The sequence below is a fragment of the Phaseolus vulgaris genome, chromosome 3 (genome assembly GCF_000499845.2).
Source record: "Phaseolus vulgaris cultivar G19833 chromosome 3, P. vulgaris v2.0, whole genome shotgun sequence".
NCBI classification, from domain to species: domain Eukaryota; kingdom Viridiplantae; phylum Streptophyta; class Magnoliopsida; order Fabales; family Fabaceae; genus Phaseolus; species Phaseolus vulgaris.
The window spans coordinates 42,105,465-42,124,247 of record NC_023757.2 but is presented as its reverse complement, the minus strand read 5'-3'; the positions used below and the strand labels follow the sequence as shown (position 1 = coordinate 42,124,247).

The window sequence follows — 18,783 nt, the reverse complement described above, 5'->3', positions numbered from 1 at the left end:
AAATTTATTTATGTTATTAAGTAAATACTTTGTGCTGACGTAATCGATATTATTTAACAAAAATCAAAACAAAAAGCTAGATTTAACTCTAAGTTAAACTTAGAACAAAAATATTAATAAAATTTGATATGTTGAAGTTAAGGTTGGTTTAGGTAGTAATATATTTAATTTTAATATTTTTTTATTTAAGTTATAGTGTAGTTTAGTCAAAATATATATATATATATATATAATATTTATTTAAATCAGTGTTAATTATTTTTAATATTTACTTAAATTTATGTCGGTTAGAGTCTATATTAATATTACATAAAATGGATCTTCAAAAATCAATGACAATGGATTAACATCCATACTTCTAAAGTTTACCACATATACAAAGCAAATTTAACACTATTTATTAAATAGCGTAAACTTTTTTTATTGTTAACATGTGTCAAAGTTGATGTTAAATATAACCTTTCTAGTTGTAGTGATATAAATATTCAAATATTATTATTATTATCTTTATTTTTTTAATTGCACTGTATATCTTATTTGACTTATAACTAGCAAGCAAATTTTTTCAGCTTGGTGTAATTATCATAATAATAATATTATTAATAATAAATAATTTTAAATACAAAATAAATATTTTTAATTATATTATAGATAATTATAAAATACTTTTTACTGCAATTCATAGTGACTTACTAAGAGATATAAAGTTTTTTTAAAACTGTTTCTTTTAAAAAAATATCATCAAACAACATCAACAACAATAATAGTAAATTATTACAATAAAAATACTCCTAAAATGAACTGTAATATTAATATAATATGAATATAATATTAATAATATATTATTATTAATATAATTTATAAAAAATCATGAAATAGAAATCAATTTTTAGAGATCAAAATAATTAGTTACAATAGTAACTAAATTATAGATCATTTTATAAACTAACAAAAAATTTGTTTCTAAATTAGTATCTAATTAGCAACCAAGAGACTAAATTTAGAAACTAAACAATTGGTAGTTAAAACATTGGTTGCTAATTAGATACCAATTTAGAAACTATTTAACAATAATAAAAAAAATTTAGAAACCAAATTTTTATTTAATTTCTAAAATGGTCTCTAATTTACTTACTATTACAACTAATTATTTCATCATAATTTTCTTGTAGTCATATTATTAATAATAGATAAAACATTTCATATACATATTCATTAACTTATATTAAATTGAATATTAAAGTATCTTTGCAAATAACTATTAATTTTTTTACTTGTATCCCAATCTCTTAAGCATACAATGATTAGCAGCTTAATGAGTTGTGGTTCATGCACTTTTCTTTCCCCTTTCAGAGGAACCTTCGGTGGGGTTAGTTCGTACATTATATATGCTTCAATCAACAAAATGAAATAAAGATATTTTTCATTTTTTCTTAATTAAAGAAAATTAAGGATATATCAGGCCTCAAAATATCTTCTCACCTCTCTTTCTTAAAGAAGGTGTTGGACAAAATAAATCCATACAAATAATATTAATGGGTTGCATATAAATGTATTATATTCCGTAAATATCTCCATGAAAAGATTAATCACAAAAGAAATGGTTGATTACAAATTTATACAGCAACTTACACATATAACATTGCTTATGTCCTCTTAGAGTTTGTTTCTAATAGTTACATGTAAAATAAATGAGTATTAAGATAAGATGGTAAAAGGGGAAAAATTAGGTTGCAAGAAGAGGAAGAAATAGCTGCCAAACTTTAACATCACTGTCCAAACTGCCACTGTAGAGAAGAAGAGATAGTTGGGAAGGGAGATGAGTGTGATGAAGCGTTGCAGTTAGGCTCTTAATTGGGCTCCTGTGTCCTTCCAAAACAGCTAAGCAGGAATAGTCCTTCCGAAGGCCTCTCCAAATACGCACCGTTTTGTCCTCAGAACCACTGCACACCAAATCCGAAACCACAGCCAAGCACAAAATGGACTTAGTGTGCCCCCTCAAAGCACCAACCACCACCAATTTACCATTCTCTCCCTGCTCCGAAACCAGTATCGATCTATCACATGCACCAGAGTACAACACGCACCCGTCACTGCTAAGAGCCAAAGCGTTGATCCCTGACTTGTGTTTCTCCAACGTGTCCACCACCGAGTGCTTCTTCTCCCCTTCCTTTTTTCTCCAAACCCTGATTCTCTTGTCTGTGGATCCCGTGTACACGTGCCCGTCTGCAGAAACTGCCACGGCGTTTATGGCGTCGTCGTGCGCGTTGCGTATGGACTCCAAGCACGCGAAGTCTTTCGTCCGCCAAACCTTGATCGTGCGGTCCCAAGAAACGGAGTACAACAGCGTTCCGTCGTGGGACAAGGCGAGGGAGGAGACGGTGTCCACGTGGTGAACCCAGGTGCACTTCTTGTGCCGCCGAATCTGAACGTGGTTCTTGGGGAGCAAGATTTTGGTGACGCGGTCGCCGAGCGTGGGGAGAGTGGCCACGCGTGTGAACCTCTGCTGGTCGTGGTCGTGGTCGTGGTCGTGGGTGGTGATTCTCCAGACGCGGATTTTATGGTCTTGGTGTGCGGTGAAGAGCTTGTCGGAGTGGACCACTATGGATTTCACAGCACCTTTTCCCGCCGTTAAGATGTTGGTGTTTTGTGAGTGTTCTTCGGAGAGGAAAATAGTGTAGTTCCAGGATCTGATTTCTCTGTCGGAGGAACCTGCGTAGAGGAACTTGCCGGCGAGGGTGAGGGAGGAGGTGTAGGAGGAGGAGTGGGGTTTGAGAGTGGCGAGGCACGTGTGAGAGGCGGTGGAAGCGTTGAAGAGGTGTGAGGGTGAGTTGAGGGAGGGAACTGAAGCGAGACTTGGTTGAGAAGAGAGAGTATTATTGGTGTGGTTGAAGGACGCAGTGCGTTCCATGGTGAGAAAAAAGTTGTATATGGTGGAAAGGAAAGAGAGTTTTTGACTTTATACAAATGGTGAACACAAATTATTTGGTACTTCCTCACACTCCTTCCAACATCATACCCTGCTAAGTGGGGCATGCATGGAGCTTACGTATACACATATATACATGCTTCCATAGCCCTTCCATTTCTGTTCAAATATCTTTCTCTATTTACTTACTTCTTATGTTTTGCTTTTTCTAATTCTACTCATTATTTTCTCAATTTCCCCTCCTTTTCAAGAACTGTAATAGTAACACTTTCTCTCTGTTGCTGTCATGTCATTATTTTTTTTTAATTTGACGAAGATTTCCACAGATAACGTGATTAAAAGAGAAGGTGTGCATCCATGGTCATTATTTTTTTTTTTGGATTTTGTTATTAGGGTTACAGTGCAAGTACAATGGATTTTCATTTGGATACGTGCACGTGTTTCACGACTAAAGATAATTCAAACCCGGAGTATCTAATTGGATTTCCTGCATAAATGCGTATCTGATACCGACTTGACGAAATTGTTAGAGTTTAATTATTTGATTTAATCCTTTATTTTGAATTCAAGTTCAGAATTTTTTATATATAAAGAGAAACATGAAGTCATTAACGGGCTTCATATTGTTAAAGCATATCTTTCGTCATTAAAAGTTGGGGTCGATCCTATAGACTTTTGTTCACCCATAATAAAGGAATCACCTGTCTGAACCGAAATTCGTACAAGATATTTGAGAATTTGCTACATTTATATAAGAAACCCTTAAGTTAATGAAACACTCAATTATTTTTAACCTTGTTGGTAATCTTTGTAAAAGTTGTCCAACACTAGGTCGTGCTGCATCAGGTTGTGTTGTTTTCCATGTATGTGATTTCTAACTCAGATCCACCAAAGTTCGGACTAGTTGGCAACAAACAGCATAAAATAATCCGTGAAGATGGATGTGTCAATGACTGTATAACAATTGCACTACAATCATGGTGGCTGTTACTATCATCTTTTGTAGCTGCTGCTGCTGCATATCATGTAATTTCAACAGCACCAATTACTCGTATGAATGAAAGATAACAGGGACATTAAATAGAATTGTCGGTTATATAGACAGATACTGTTCAATATGTCTTAGAAACAACCATGGAGAGAAAGCTATGAAACTGATTTGTTAAGAACAGGATTTTATATATATAATAAGCATTTATATCTTTAAAAGACTTGGCTTATATGATGCCAACGAAGAAACTGATGGAGTAAGTTACAATAAAGAACAGCATAGACATTAGGTGTGTGATGACTGCACCAATAGTGGGGGATTCTAGTGTTGTCCCTGTGTCTCTTCCAGAGTATTACACAACTTATTTTACTCAAGGTGAAGGTCCCCTACATACTTCCCAACATCAATGTTATTGTGTTTAAAACCCAACCAATATAACTTCAGATCATTTTTTCAGTATTTAGCTTCAAGTTCAGAATAATGGGAATTAATTGTCTTCAAATAACTTTTACAAACATTTATACTGGATTAAAAAATCCAAATTGGGTTTCCCCTTTAATTATAAATATTTTATATTTTATTGAAATAAGAGTTTTTTTCCTAAAAACTAATATAGTAGAGATATATATTTATTGTTAACTATAAACCTAGTTGGGGCAGGTCAACTCGAGCCATTTGGCTTTAACTAAGGAACTCTTGGTCCCATATGTATCCATGCATGGCCTTCTTGTCTAGTTGTCTTCATTTATGTCTCACTCAATCACTCACACATGTGAATTTGCTTATCAGAAATATATATCTAATATATATCTACACACGTATAGTATATGTGCACGTTCCCGATTCTTACCGTACTGTAATGGTATAATAATAGGAAAATTCACACAAATTGCTGTAATTTAATAAGAAAATTACATAAGTAATCAAATGTAAAAAAAAATTAAAAAATAACATTTTTATGTTAAAATTATCAATGATATATACAATACTAATCTGTTATTTTATTTTAATTAAAATCATCAATTGGATTGAAAATTCCAGTTTAAATAAAATGTAAAGAATTTATTTGACAATTTCAATTTTATTTAAAATGTAAAAAAAAAAAGTTATATATTGGGTTGGCAATTTTGATATATTAAACTGAAGTTGCCAACTTGATAGCAACTGCGTTGAATTTTTTTTCTTCCACGAATAATAATTAGTATTTTTTTAAATAAAAATATGTATATAGTAATAACTTAGAAATTTTTTAAATCTATATGAACTTGAAGAATTAAAATATTTTTTTTTCACAAAAAATAAAATTACTCTAAATCAACTTATCTTATTTATTATTATATAAATATTGTTTAAATGCTATCTCTTTATAATTGTGTTAACTATAAACACTACCTCAGAACATAATATTCCAATTTTTTTAAAACAACAAAAATATTTTTAATTTTAACAGTATTTAAACATTTTAGATGTATTGCACAACCGATTTTTAATTCAATTTATTTAAAATAATTCATATAATTTTAATATATCAAAACTTATTTAAGATAAGATTGGTTTTTTTTCAAAACAAAATTTAGTTTTAATTTTTTTCATATTATTTATCTATTAAATAATAATTTTTACACTATTTTTATTTAGTTAATGTAATTTTAAATAATTTCTAAATTATTATTATTATTATATATTTATTTATTTTAAAAGATACTAATTATTATTTTTGAAAGATTTTTTTTAACTTTGCCAATTGTTAACAATTTCAATTTAAATAAAATACACTTTTACATTTTATTTAAACTGAACTTGTCAATTCAATATGTTACTTTAATTAAAAATAAATATTAAGTAAGAGATTGACGGATTTAATTAATGTTGTATATAATATTAACAACTTTAATTGATAAATGTTTATTTTTGTAATTTTTTCTCCGCATTGATCTTGTATATTTTTCTTATTAAATTATATTATTTGTCTGAATTCTTTTTAATAATTTCATCCTAAGATTTTAAGTATATTTTTTAATATAATATCAAAGTTATTTAAAATTTATTTTAATAAAAAAAATTAAATTGAGATAATTTGATTTTGAATTTATCTAAATAATTCTCATATTATATTAAAGATTAAACTTTAAGTATAATTCAATTTTATAAAACTGATTCACAAAATAAAATTTACAGTAACTTTTATATTATGAAAGATGTTTATCTTTAATTCGTATAGAAAATAATGCATTAACACATTAATTAAAATAAAAAGATACTACATATTAAGACCTTTTTTTTTTCTTTCATAAGGAGTTCTCTTTCCTTAAGTGATACTGAAGCATTTACCATTTTGTCTGATAAAAGAGGGGCCTCTGATGGGAATAATGATGGACCCTATTAACGAGTGGCAATTGTTTTTTGTGAACTCATCATTGAATTTTGTTGCCCCATAGCCTTTGCAGTTTATGGTGAGTTTCTTCATAAGTCATAACCACTGGAAAACTCATTTAATCTGGACCCTCCTACTTGGAGTATCCGTTTTCCACGCCCTTTGCTCCCATTGGAACACATCAACATTCATTTGCTTCCTTCATTTCATTGATGCAACGCCTTCATTCATTTTCTCTGTCCCACCATTTATAACTCTAGCTCCATTCTTCTTCTCACACGTTAAATATTTCTTCCATCTTCTTTAAAACTCTTGTGCTTATTATTCTTTTTTCCTTAAAAAATATATTAAACATTATCTCTTCTTCCATTTTTAAACAGATTTATAAATTACAAATTAAGCTTATTACCTCACTCACACTATGCTACTTTCTTTGTATCAACTTCATTGATCTGTCCTATTTACAGCACTGGCAGTCCAATGAATTTGAGACAAGATGGAGATGAGAGATGTGTCGGTGTGTTCTATTTGATTTTATTCTTCATGTGATATACATCACACATGTGTGTGTACAGTCAAATTAAATTATAAATATAAAATAGTTTAATTTTTTATTTAGTACAATATAAGAAAACATATTTGTACTAAAAATGTCTAGTTATAAATACATATAAACTGTCAAGGTAAAAGGTAACAAAAAAAATGTACATTGAAAAATATTTTGAATTTCAAAACTTTTATTGAAAATAAATTTTATTCTGTTTTTAAAATATTTAAGAATAATTTAAGTACGTCTCTCATGCCCCTTAACTTATGAAGTGAATTCACATGATAGAAAGCACGTATTGAATTATATTGATTAGATTTTATTTAAATAACTAACGTGTTTTTCTTCGGGTAAATTTCCTATCTAGCACCATTTAGACTTTTATTTCCCTAATTAGCACCCTTTTGTTTTTATTTCCCTATCTAGCACTCTTTTGTTTTTATTTCCCTATCTAGCACCCTTTTATTTTTTATTTCCCTATCTAGCACCATTTCAAAAATAAATAAATAAATAATAATTTATTTATTTATTGATAATTTTAATTTTGAATGCATTAAAAAATAAATATTTTTAATGTTTAAAATAGTTAGAAATATAATTAATGAATAAGAAATGAGTTTTTATAAAATTAAATTAAATTAAAATTAAAATGTCTAGTTTAAAATTATTTTTTTTAAGAATGAAGAAAATAAAAAATTAAACCCTACAACAACATAAAAGTTGAATCTATAAACATAAATTACTATTTATTTTTATTATTACTGATGATGTAATCATGTTAATTTCAAGTAAAAAATACATGACATAATTACAAAAAAATCAAAGTCAATTAGTATTAATTAATAGTGGATACACAAGTAATATTGAAGTGTCTATCCTAAATGCAAAATCCTAAAAAAAAAACTAATGCAAATGTTACACTTAATGCTTAAAAATGAGAAGCAAAAAATGAGAGAAAAAAAAAAGTCTAGAAAATAAAAACAGCAACAATAAAAAAAATGGTAGAAAAAAAACAATAACTAAAAACATAAAAGATATAAAATAAAGGCAAAACAAATTAAGATAAAGATAAAAGATATAAAAATAAATCCAAATAAGATAAATATAAGAGATATAAGGAGATACTAAATAAGTATATGTTGATCATAAAAATGAAAATAAATTAAAGATGATAATTTATTTAATATTTTCTTCAATGGTACATTAAATAGTTTGTGCGAAATGAAACATAATTAATGACGAGAAATGCACAATCCAGTAATGTTGGGACATATTCTTTAGTTTGACAATATGAACATTTTTTTTTCGATCATGTTGTTTTTTTATGTTCATATCAGTCCTTATTTAACTTTGTTTTTTTATAATTATGTCTTGTATTTTTTACTTGAAATTAACATAATTACATCATCAATAATAATAAAAATAAATACTAATTTATGTTTATATATTCAACTTTTATGTTGTTGTAGAGTTTAATTTTTTATTTTATTCATTCTTAAAAAAATAATTTTTAAACTAAACATTTTAAATTTATTACTTTTTTATTTTTATTGTGTAAAAACACATTTCTTTATTCATTAATTATATTTCTAACTATTTTAAACATTAATTTTTTTTTGTTTTTTTAATGCATTCAAAATTAAAATTATAAAAAAAAAAATTATTATTTTTTAATTTATTTTTGAAATGGTGTTAGATAGGGAAATAAAAAATAAAAGGGTGCTAGATAGGAAAATAAAAACAAAAGAGTGTTAGATAGGAAAATAAAAACAAAAGGGTGCTAGTTAAGGAAATAAAAGTGTAAATGGTGCTAGATAGGGAATTTACCCTATTTTTTAATGCATTCAAAATTAAAATTATCAAAAAAATTAATTTATTATTTATTTATTTATTTTTGAAATTGTGCTATATAGGGAAATAAAAAATAAAAGGGTGCTAGATAGGGAAATAAAAACAAAAGGGTGCTAGATAGGGAAATAAAAACAAAAGGATGTTAGTTAGGGAAATAAAAGTATAAATGGTGCTAGATAAGGAATTTACCTGTTTTTCTTCATCATCTAAATACTTATCGGTTAAAAATAATATATGCATGGTCAATATTTTTTTTTAATATCCGCTAATGAACATTTATTATGTAATAGTCAAACATAGTTTTTAACACTACAAGAAAATCATGAAATAAAAACTAATTTTAAATATTAAAAATAATTAGTTGTTATAGTGACTAAATTAGAGACATTTTAGGAACTAAATAAATTTTTAGATTCTAAATTGTAGCAAAAACTTTGGCCGCTAATTCGATACCAATTTAGAAATCATTTAACAATAATAGAAACTAATTTAGAAACCAAATTTTTTTTAGTTTCTAAAATGGTCTCCAATTTAGTTATTATTGCAACTAATTATTTTGGTCTCTAAAAATTGGTTTTTATTTGATGATTTTCTTGTAGTGCAATTAAACCAATGTAATGATTTTTTTATTTTACTATTCATTCAAGTTGTTTTTCTTTCAACTAATATCTTAATGTAAATAATTACTTTTAAGTATTTATAACTAATTAAATTTCATAATATTTTTTTAGACATAAATGATCACATTTTAATATTAATATTGATATTTTTTTATAAACAAATAATAAATGAATAAAAAAGACAGTTGGGGTGTTCCAACCCTTTAATAAAAATTCACAAAAACAAGAGTTGCTAAGCTTCTATGCCTATATGACACTCCTACACTTGCAAGTAAAAAAAAAAAAAAATTAAAATATATTAACATTATATACCACTAAAAAAAATATTAGAATGGACAAAAAAACGGATCCTAACTATGAAAAATCTACGCAAAATACTATTTATCGTGGCAATAACATTAACGGGAATTTCGAAACTAATGTACTCAACGTAAAGATATTGACGGGTGCGGGCGACACATGACGAAACCTTAGTTACTAATTAGACATCAATTTATAAACTATTTAACAATATAATATAACTAATTTAGAAATCAATTTTTTTTAGTCTCTAAAACAGTCTCTAATTTAGTCACTATAACAACTAATTATTTTTTATCTCTAAAAATTGGTTTCTATTTCATGATGATTTTCTTGTAGTGATATATATATATATATATATATATATATATATATAATCATCTATATTTATATTTATTACATTTTTTCCTAAGTAGCCGTAGGTATTCATACATCTTTAATATATTCATGTTAAATGGTATAAAGAGTGAACTAAATTTTGATTTATGATTTTTTAATATCCTTTCTTTTCTTCCCCAAACATACCCCGTTTTATATTCTATTAAAAAATTATATAAATTAATGTTTTAATAATTATCAGTATTATTTTTTTCTGACAATTGTTAATCGAATTTTATTTATTAATAAATATAACTCTTAGATACTGTTTTGAGTGTTCTCATTAATTATTTTTAAACTTCTTTTGTAATGTCTCAAGCCACCTTCCACTACACCATACCAATACCAATTTCGTATAATATTAACTCTATCAAGCTGGTTGATACATATAATTATGGACTTTATTTATATTTGATATTAGATATTATATTTAGAAAATTAGGATTTTTAATTTTAGAAAATATAATAATTAATTTTATGAATTTATTCATACTTATGTGGTATTTATTATTTATATGATCATTTTATCACCACCATTTTGTGCAAAAAAAATTGTCTCCAAGAGTTGTATTTTAATTACCACTCAGCAACAGTTTTTTTTAGTGAGACCTTCCGGTGACAGTTATAAGAGGGCTGCTTCTTCCTGCACCTCCATACCTTCTTCTCTCACCTCCATATATTTTCGTAATTCCAAAAATGCCCCTTTGTAATATTCCGGATTACATAATCCGGAAGTCATTTTTCAAATTTGTAATTAGCTTCCGGATTATATAATTCGGAAGTCTTTTTTCATATGCATGATTACTTTCTGGATTACATAATCTGAAAGTCTTTTTTAACTTCCGGATTATGTAATCCGGAAGTCTTTTTTCAAATGCGTTTCTGGATTACATAATCCGGAAGCTATTCTATGGGGTGGCACAAGAAGGATAAAATTGTATTTTCATGTTGGGTATGGAGGTGCCAGAAGAAGATATGGAGGTGCAGGAAGAAACAGTCTTATAAGAGGCTTTATTTAAGTGGATCTACAATAAAAGTAAGTTATTTTTTTAAGTACGGGCTTAATTATTTGCACTCCCATTTTGCTATTGGCACATCCCTGCTTTCTTTTATTTTATTTTATTCTATAAGCATATTTTTATTGATCATTAAATAAAAGTTAAAACTTCAACATGTTTTCATTTTCGTATTTATCTGACTTAAATGTATTTTTACTTTCTCAAATTGGTAAAAAAAAATTAGTTATTCAAAAAAAATAATCTTCAAAATTAGTTTTTATAAAATATAATTATTTTTTATTTCTTTTAAAAAATAAAAAATAAAAATAATCCTAACAAGAGGTATCAGTTCATTCTATTAATGAAGAAGGTTATTCGTGTATTCTCTTATTCACCAAACTAATTTTATTTTATAGAAGAAATAAAACTCACGTCTTCCAAGCAAACACAACCCAGTAAAGAATATATTATTTTCCCAATCCTTGTACCACCAATTTCATTTTATTTTTCATAAAACAAACTTGTAGTATTTTATTTCATCGACATTAGCCATTTATTAAGAATTTATAGAAAAAAAAATTACATATCCAATATGCATGTCTTATCGTACAGTAGATTTGTAAATCAAATGTGGAGTTTTGTGACTTGTTCTCAATTTGTCACTGAATAACATTAAGGAGGTATATAAAATTGAGAGAATAATTTAAGCATATAAGATTAATTTATATTGATTTATTCACTAACATCTTTTTACTGAGTTAATCAGATAGTAAAAAGAATGGGTGATTTGTCAAGAATCTTAAAAGAGTATTAATATAATATATAGATTAATTTTAAAAATTGCATAATCAACATTCAAATACTTTATTATTATTCGAATTTATAAAGTTTTTCTTAAGTACTATAATAACCATTTGAATTTTAACATGTGATGGTTGTTATAAAGTCAGGATTTTAATCCAGAAGACGTTGATGTATATTGAATGGTTTTTTAATCATGACCGAAGTGATTTGTTACTTTTTTTTATTTTTAGTTTAGATATTAAGAATTCAACATGTTCCTTTGTCAATGACTTTAATTACTTCAATGCAAATTTTAATTGAAAATATTAATAGAAACAAATTAATTGCACTAACTAAATTATAGACATTTTATAAATTAAAAAAAAATGTTTTCTAAATTTGTTTCAATTATTAAATAATTTCTAAATTGATATCTAATTAGCCATCAAGATTTTAATATTATTTAGTTTTTATATTTAAGAAAAAAAACATTGATTGTTAATTAGATACCAATTTAAAAACTATTTAATAATAATAAAAATTAATATAAAAATAAAAAAAATTATAATATCTAAAATAATCTCTAATTCAATCACTATAACAACTAATTTTCTTGTAGTGTTTGAATTATGATATTTTTACACCATGTTCCAGATGTTAAAAAATTATTTTTGATTTATTTTCTTAATTATCTCAAAATAATTATTTATTTTTCTTACAATCCACTAGTTACAACGTCACATAAAGATCTTTCTCTATCACCAAACCCAGGTCAACAAATCCATTATGAACTAATCCCCTTATCCTCGAAGCTTCTGCAGATGAACAAAAAACACAAAGAATTTTGAATCGTAAGCACAATCGTGGATGGATTGGCCCAATCTGTCGATTCAAAACTTCCAGATTTTTTATTACCCTAGTCAAAGAAACTTCTCAAAAAGAAGGTTCAATCCAGACGTCAATGTTGAACATGACGGCGTGTGAAATTTCTCTATTATACTTCTGATGAACTGTAAACAATTAGTTTCTGATTAATAATGTAATTAATGTAAGTGGCTACAATCAAATTTCCAACCTTTGACCTTAACTTCATGCATTTGGATATAGTTGATTTCTGATAAACTACTAGCGAAAATTGCTATAAAAACCCTTGAATTGGTCCCTTTGGAAACACTCGTAGATCAGAAATCAGTTGAATCAAGAGGAAGTCATAGAAGTTGAGAAATGGATGGTAGCAACTACAATTCGTGGGCTGATCAATGGGATGATGGACCTGACCCTGTGACGGTTGGTTCGAACAATAAAAAGAGCAACGACAACGCCGCCAAATACAAACAAAAGCTGGGTGAGGGTTTTGGAAAGACCAAAGCAGTGGCCTCCACCGGTGCGAAGAAGTTGAAGGACGGTACATCCGTTGGCCTTCACTGGATCAAGACCAAGTATTCCAAAGCCACCCACAAAAATTAATTTCTAGATTCATTCATTCATTCATTCTAATCTCCTACTTTCATTCTTCTCTCTTTCTTTTACTTTCATGCTTTCTATCTCTTCACTTTCATCCTTCGTCGATTCCTTTATTCTTCCTAGTTTGTACAAGGAGTTTCTGTATTACTTTCCATGTTTGTCATGCTAATTATATGTGTTATTCTCTATACTTTATATAACGGACAGTTTGATAGAAAATAACAGTTTATTCGCTATGTTATTAAAAAATATGGTAAAAAATGTAAGTTATATAAAAAAATATCATTTTTTATTCATTGATATTTATACGGCGTCTAAGAAAGAAAATGTAATATCTTTGCGATGGTTAAAATGTTTGTCAAATTCTTATCTGATAATAAATCAATAGTGATTGGGTGAACGATTTGTTAAATAATGAGCAATTCCCGTTGTAAGGAATCTCTTGGTTAACGTTTCTTAAGATAAATAGAGTTACCATATATTTTATATTTTTATGTAGTATTTTAGGAATGGATATCCTACAGAATTCCAACTATCATCCATATTGTAAATTATTAAGAGAAGAAAAAATAGGTAAACATTAATAAATAAAATTGTACAAGAGGTGTTATTAGGATGTTTGATAAAAATTATATATTTTATTATTATTCAGCAGTTTAACATGTAATATATAATGTGGTGTAACAGTCAAATTTAGGGTTAGATGAAATTTGGTTTATTGCTATAATTGTAAGCAAAAGGGCTTTGAACATGCTCGGATTAGTGCATAATCTGGTTAAATTTATGGTTAATTAATATAACAAAAACAACTGCTATTGGATTTAGGGTAGGAGAAAATGATAATACAGAAAATATATCTGGATTCAAATTCTTACATAAGAACCTACATTTATCTTATACAAACAAATAAAAATTCAAATCGACACCATATAGATGATTGGAATTAAGTTATAACAAATAATGTATATTTTTACTATGAATCTGAATATATATATATATATATATATATATATATAAATGTTAAGATAATGGTTAAGCATAAATAAATTATAAATTAAGTTAATTAATTGTATGACTAAGATTAATTAAGAATATGCATGAAGTTAAAAAAAAAACAAATAAAGTTCTAAACAAGTTTGGTTTATTTCTCCGTCTTTAACTTCTCATCTGGTTCAGTAGAATTAGTGTCACACAGATCTTATGTTTAATTAGGGTAAAAAGTGAAGTAAAAGAAAGAATAAAAATAAATATAATGAGAATAATGTTATGTCGATAATAAGAAATAGAAAAACAAATAAGTGTGAAAATTTCTGTCATTTATTTCGATGACGAGTACAAAAAAGATAGTAAAAAAATATAAATAAATATAGGAATAAAATTTACATTAACTAAAATCATTTTTACTATATGTTATAGGTTTATCCCATAAAGTTGTTTATTAATTTTTTATGTGGTTATAAGAGAACTATAACATAAAGAATAATTTATTTTATATATATACACTTTTGACTGCTGCCATTAATCTTTCTTAATTACATTTTTTTATAAATAAGAATTGCGCACACTTGATAGATTCATAAGAACTTATTATGCATGTACTCAATCAACTGAATTAAATATCTTTTACTTTCCGTCGCATTTCATAGTGAGCGGTAATATATGATGATATACGACATGTGACATCATTATTGACATAATATAAATATATATATATAAAGAATTAAAAAATGAAATATTAACAAGAATTAAGATAAATAGAAACAATAATTTCATAAACTAAAACGAAAATTCATATTTTAAAAAAAATAATTTAAATTTGATTTATAAATAAAGATGAATTTCTCAAAAAAAATATTTTGTTTGCAATTAGTTATTTTTCGTATAATGCATGCTTTTCACGACAACTTAATTTAAAAACTATATTTTATTTTCATGTTTAAGCCCTTTAACACTTAAAATAAATTGAATATATATTTATCTAATTATAAACTTTAATTCAATAATTAACTATATATTTGTTTATCATTTTATAACACATGAAAATATGTCGTATCTTTCATCCCTTACATGGATTTTAAAACATTTATTCATATGTCCATCTTTATCACTTGATTAGTATTGGATTTTACGGTCTATTGACGATTACAAACTCACCCTAAGTCCATATATATTTTGAAGAATACCATTGGGAGAACCAACTTTTTAATTACAAAACCTGATGAAGTGTTTAATTGATTAATTGTAATTCCTTTTTATTTTTAACCCATATTAGGAAGAATTAATTTATCTTAATTGGGCACGAATTGAAAACCTGAGTGTAAAAAAATTTAAATGAAATTTAGAAAGAAACTTCTAACATTCTTCAATACAAAATAAATAAATATTACCATTTACATATAAATCAACACTAATAGAAAATATATCTCCCGTAATGACTTCTTCTATCTTTGCTTCCAGTTTTCTCAACCTTTAGGTTGTGTATAGTCTTCTAGTCAAGTCTTTCACTTTCACCGAATGATTGTAAGGTACTCTGATGATAAAGTTAGTCCGTGTAGAATATACAAGTGAAAGTTGGGAGAAAAAAATTACCTTTGACAATTGGCTGTCTCTGGTATTTATACATTTTGGTTGGACATTTACTATCATGGACTTGCTCATAGGGTTCAAATGAAGGCCTAATTATACCTTAATCATGTTTTGTAGATAAACTAACTTAGTTTTTGATTAAATGGAATTTTAAGTGTTCTGTTTAAGTATAAGTGGGCCAAAAGATTGTTTATCGTCAGCCATTGATAGTCATTTGTCCCCCAAACTCAAGTGGAAGGATTTTTTAATTTATGTTTGTGAAAAAAAATATTTTATCTTTAACTATATATTACATGATCGAGATCTGGATTGTCTGTCGATCTGATCCGAACTATCATGTTTTCTTTACAACGTGAGAAAAAATAATATAATGAGAAATCAAATTTCTATTAGATTTTTCTCTCACTCACTCTAAGCTGTTTTATTTTTTTCATCATTTTTTTTTCTAACAACTTAACAATACATCACAATATTTCATTATCATTGTTGAATAATGTCCCTCCAACATGTTGGGAAAATCACAAAAACAACGAGCGAGGATAAAACCCAATCAAAATCTTCCATATATAAATAATAGTAGGTTCCGGATAATATCAAATCAAATAAATAATAGTAGTAGTAGATAAAATAATTAAATGTAAGGAAGGAAACCATCAAATACCAAAACAATTTGAAGTAGAGAACCTGAATGTTAAAGAAAAATCTATATGAACTAATCGAGTAAAACTTTTACAAATAATAATTAATGGTGGATAATAGTATAATAAAACTCTAATGGATATTTAGCTAGACAATAAAGAAAGTCAAATAAATAAAATAATTGGTAAAAAAAAATTCTGAGCTAGCTTTTATTATACCAGGAACACTAGTTCTTAGTATCTTTTTTTTCTTTCTCTTGGATTCTTTTTTTTTTTTGGAGATATATTGCTTTTTTTTTTGTATTTCCTTAAAAACCTATTGCAAAAAGGATCATTCTTTAAAATGCATAATGAAACCTATAAATAGAAAACACAATTTTTTTTATTTTTTTAATTAAGTGCAGTTTTAATAAATTGGTGACCCCTCTCACAAATATCCCTCTCACTTGGGTCATAATTAATGAAACTCATTTTCTCATTAAGTATGGACCTTTTAGATGTTATCTGCTTCAATTTTCAATGATATTCTTCATATCCAATGCATAATGAAGTCCAATGACTTCAATATGTTTTTTCCTTCTTGAATGAAAGGTTAAGTTTTTAGTGAGATGGATTACACTTTACTTATCACAATACAAAAACATTTTTCTTGTGATATTGTCAAATGTTGTAGGAATTTATGAATCCAAAAAAGTTCCTAAGTAGCTTTTGTAACAGCAATATATTCTTTTTTCCTAAAAGAAAAAGCAATGACATTGGTTCCCTTACAAAATTCTTCATTAACCAAAAGTACACTTCTTAAAATTCATATCATTAGTCATCTCTGTATCTATGTAAGCATTCAATACAAGTTTACCACTTCTAAAACATAAGCAAATTCTAAAAGTACCTTTGAACATGAATATCCAATTTACAACTTGTCAATGTTCTTCGATAGGATTAGCCAAGAAATAAGTGACAACACTACTACCAACAATCTTTAACCTTGTGCACATATCTAACATACATTAAACTACCAAATGTAGATGAATATATAATATTTTACATTTATTCTCTCTCTTTCTCACTTGTGGGCATTTCTTCGAGTTCAACATGAAGTGACTTGTAAGTGAGTGTTAAAAACTTAGAATTGTCCATATTAAATATCTCAAATAATTTATTTGTTTTGTAGGACTAAAATCCTATATTGCAAAAGAATTGTTTAGCTCTTTTTTATACATTGCATTTTGTTAATGTTATTATTAATAACTAACATGTGATCAACCTAGAACAAGAAAATAATAAATTTTTTATTTGAAAAATTCTTACTTAAAACATTATGATTATAAGATATTGTACATACTTCTGATTTATTATGAAGAAATCAAACTTCTTATACTACTATGATTATGAAGGTCTCCATCATTTAAAAAATTATTTTTTTACCTATAAGTTTAATTCATTTTTTTATACTCATTAAAATCGTATTTGAAGTGTACAATTTTAACTGATTTAATTATTTTTATGCTGATTAAAATTATATTTTTTAAGTACGATTTTATTTAAAACCTGATTAAAAAAATTATACATAAATTATTCATGATAATATTTTTTTTGAAAATCATCAATATATAATAAAATTTTTCAAAATTAACTTGTATTTTCCATATATAGTTTGTCCAATTCAAAAAAATAAAATTTTAATTTATTATTTATTATATTCAATTTACACTATTAAGTGAAAAAAAAAACTTGATCTTTAGAGAAACCATGAACCATTTCCTTTCCAAATTTCTTGACAACTACCAATTTCCATGATATTAAAAAATTATATTGCTCATAATTTCATTTGAATTAAAAAGAACTACCCAAAACATTGGCGTGGTTGAAGAGTATTTCAATTTGTTCTCTTTTACTCAAGTTTCACGATAATAAAAATATAATATATATAAAAAATAATTTTGAATGAATCAAAACTGAAAAACAATAAATGAAGGATAGAAAATGATTGAAAATTGAAGTTATTTTATTTGATATGTGAAATTTTGTGTGAAAATGTGTGAGAGTATATTCTTTAATTCTTCCTGTTGTTGTCTTAAAATAAAAAATTAAGATAATAGTCATATAAAAATTGTACACTAATAATAATTTAAAAAATTAAAAATAATTTTAATTTTAAATTTTTTTATATAAAATAACAAAATATTTATTAATAAAATGAGATATATTAAATAATAGTAGAATCCGAATTCTTTACGCTATATAAACGGTTATAATAAAAAATCCTTAAAACGGTTATAATGCGCTTTATAGTATAGATTAATGTAAAAAAATTCTTGATATTT

The 18,783-nt window shown here is 26.2% G+C and overlaps 1 protein-coding gene across 1 annotated transcript; it reads right to left on the bottom strand.

The window, feature by feature from the left end:
- Positions 1-1,585: 1,585 nt before the first annotated feature.
- LOC137807833 (protein JINGUBANG-like) lies at positions 1,586-3,024 on the bottom strand. Its single transcript, XM_068608652.1, has one exon. It carries the CDS (start codon positions 2,909-2,911, stop codon positions 1,727-1,729), a length of 1,185 nt encoding a protein of 394 aa, XP_068464753.1. The 5' UTR covers positions 2,912-3,024; the 3' UTR covers positions 1,586-1,726.
- Between the last annotated feature and the right edge of the window lie 15,759 nt (positions 3,025-18,783).

Excerpts from the sequence above, each read along its gene's own strand:
- LOC137807833 (XM_068608652.1), bottom strand. The coding sequence starts at position 2,911 with ATGGAACGCACTGCGTCCTTCAACCACACCAATAATACTCTCTCTTCT.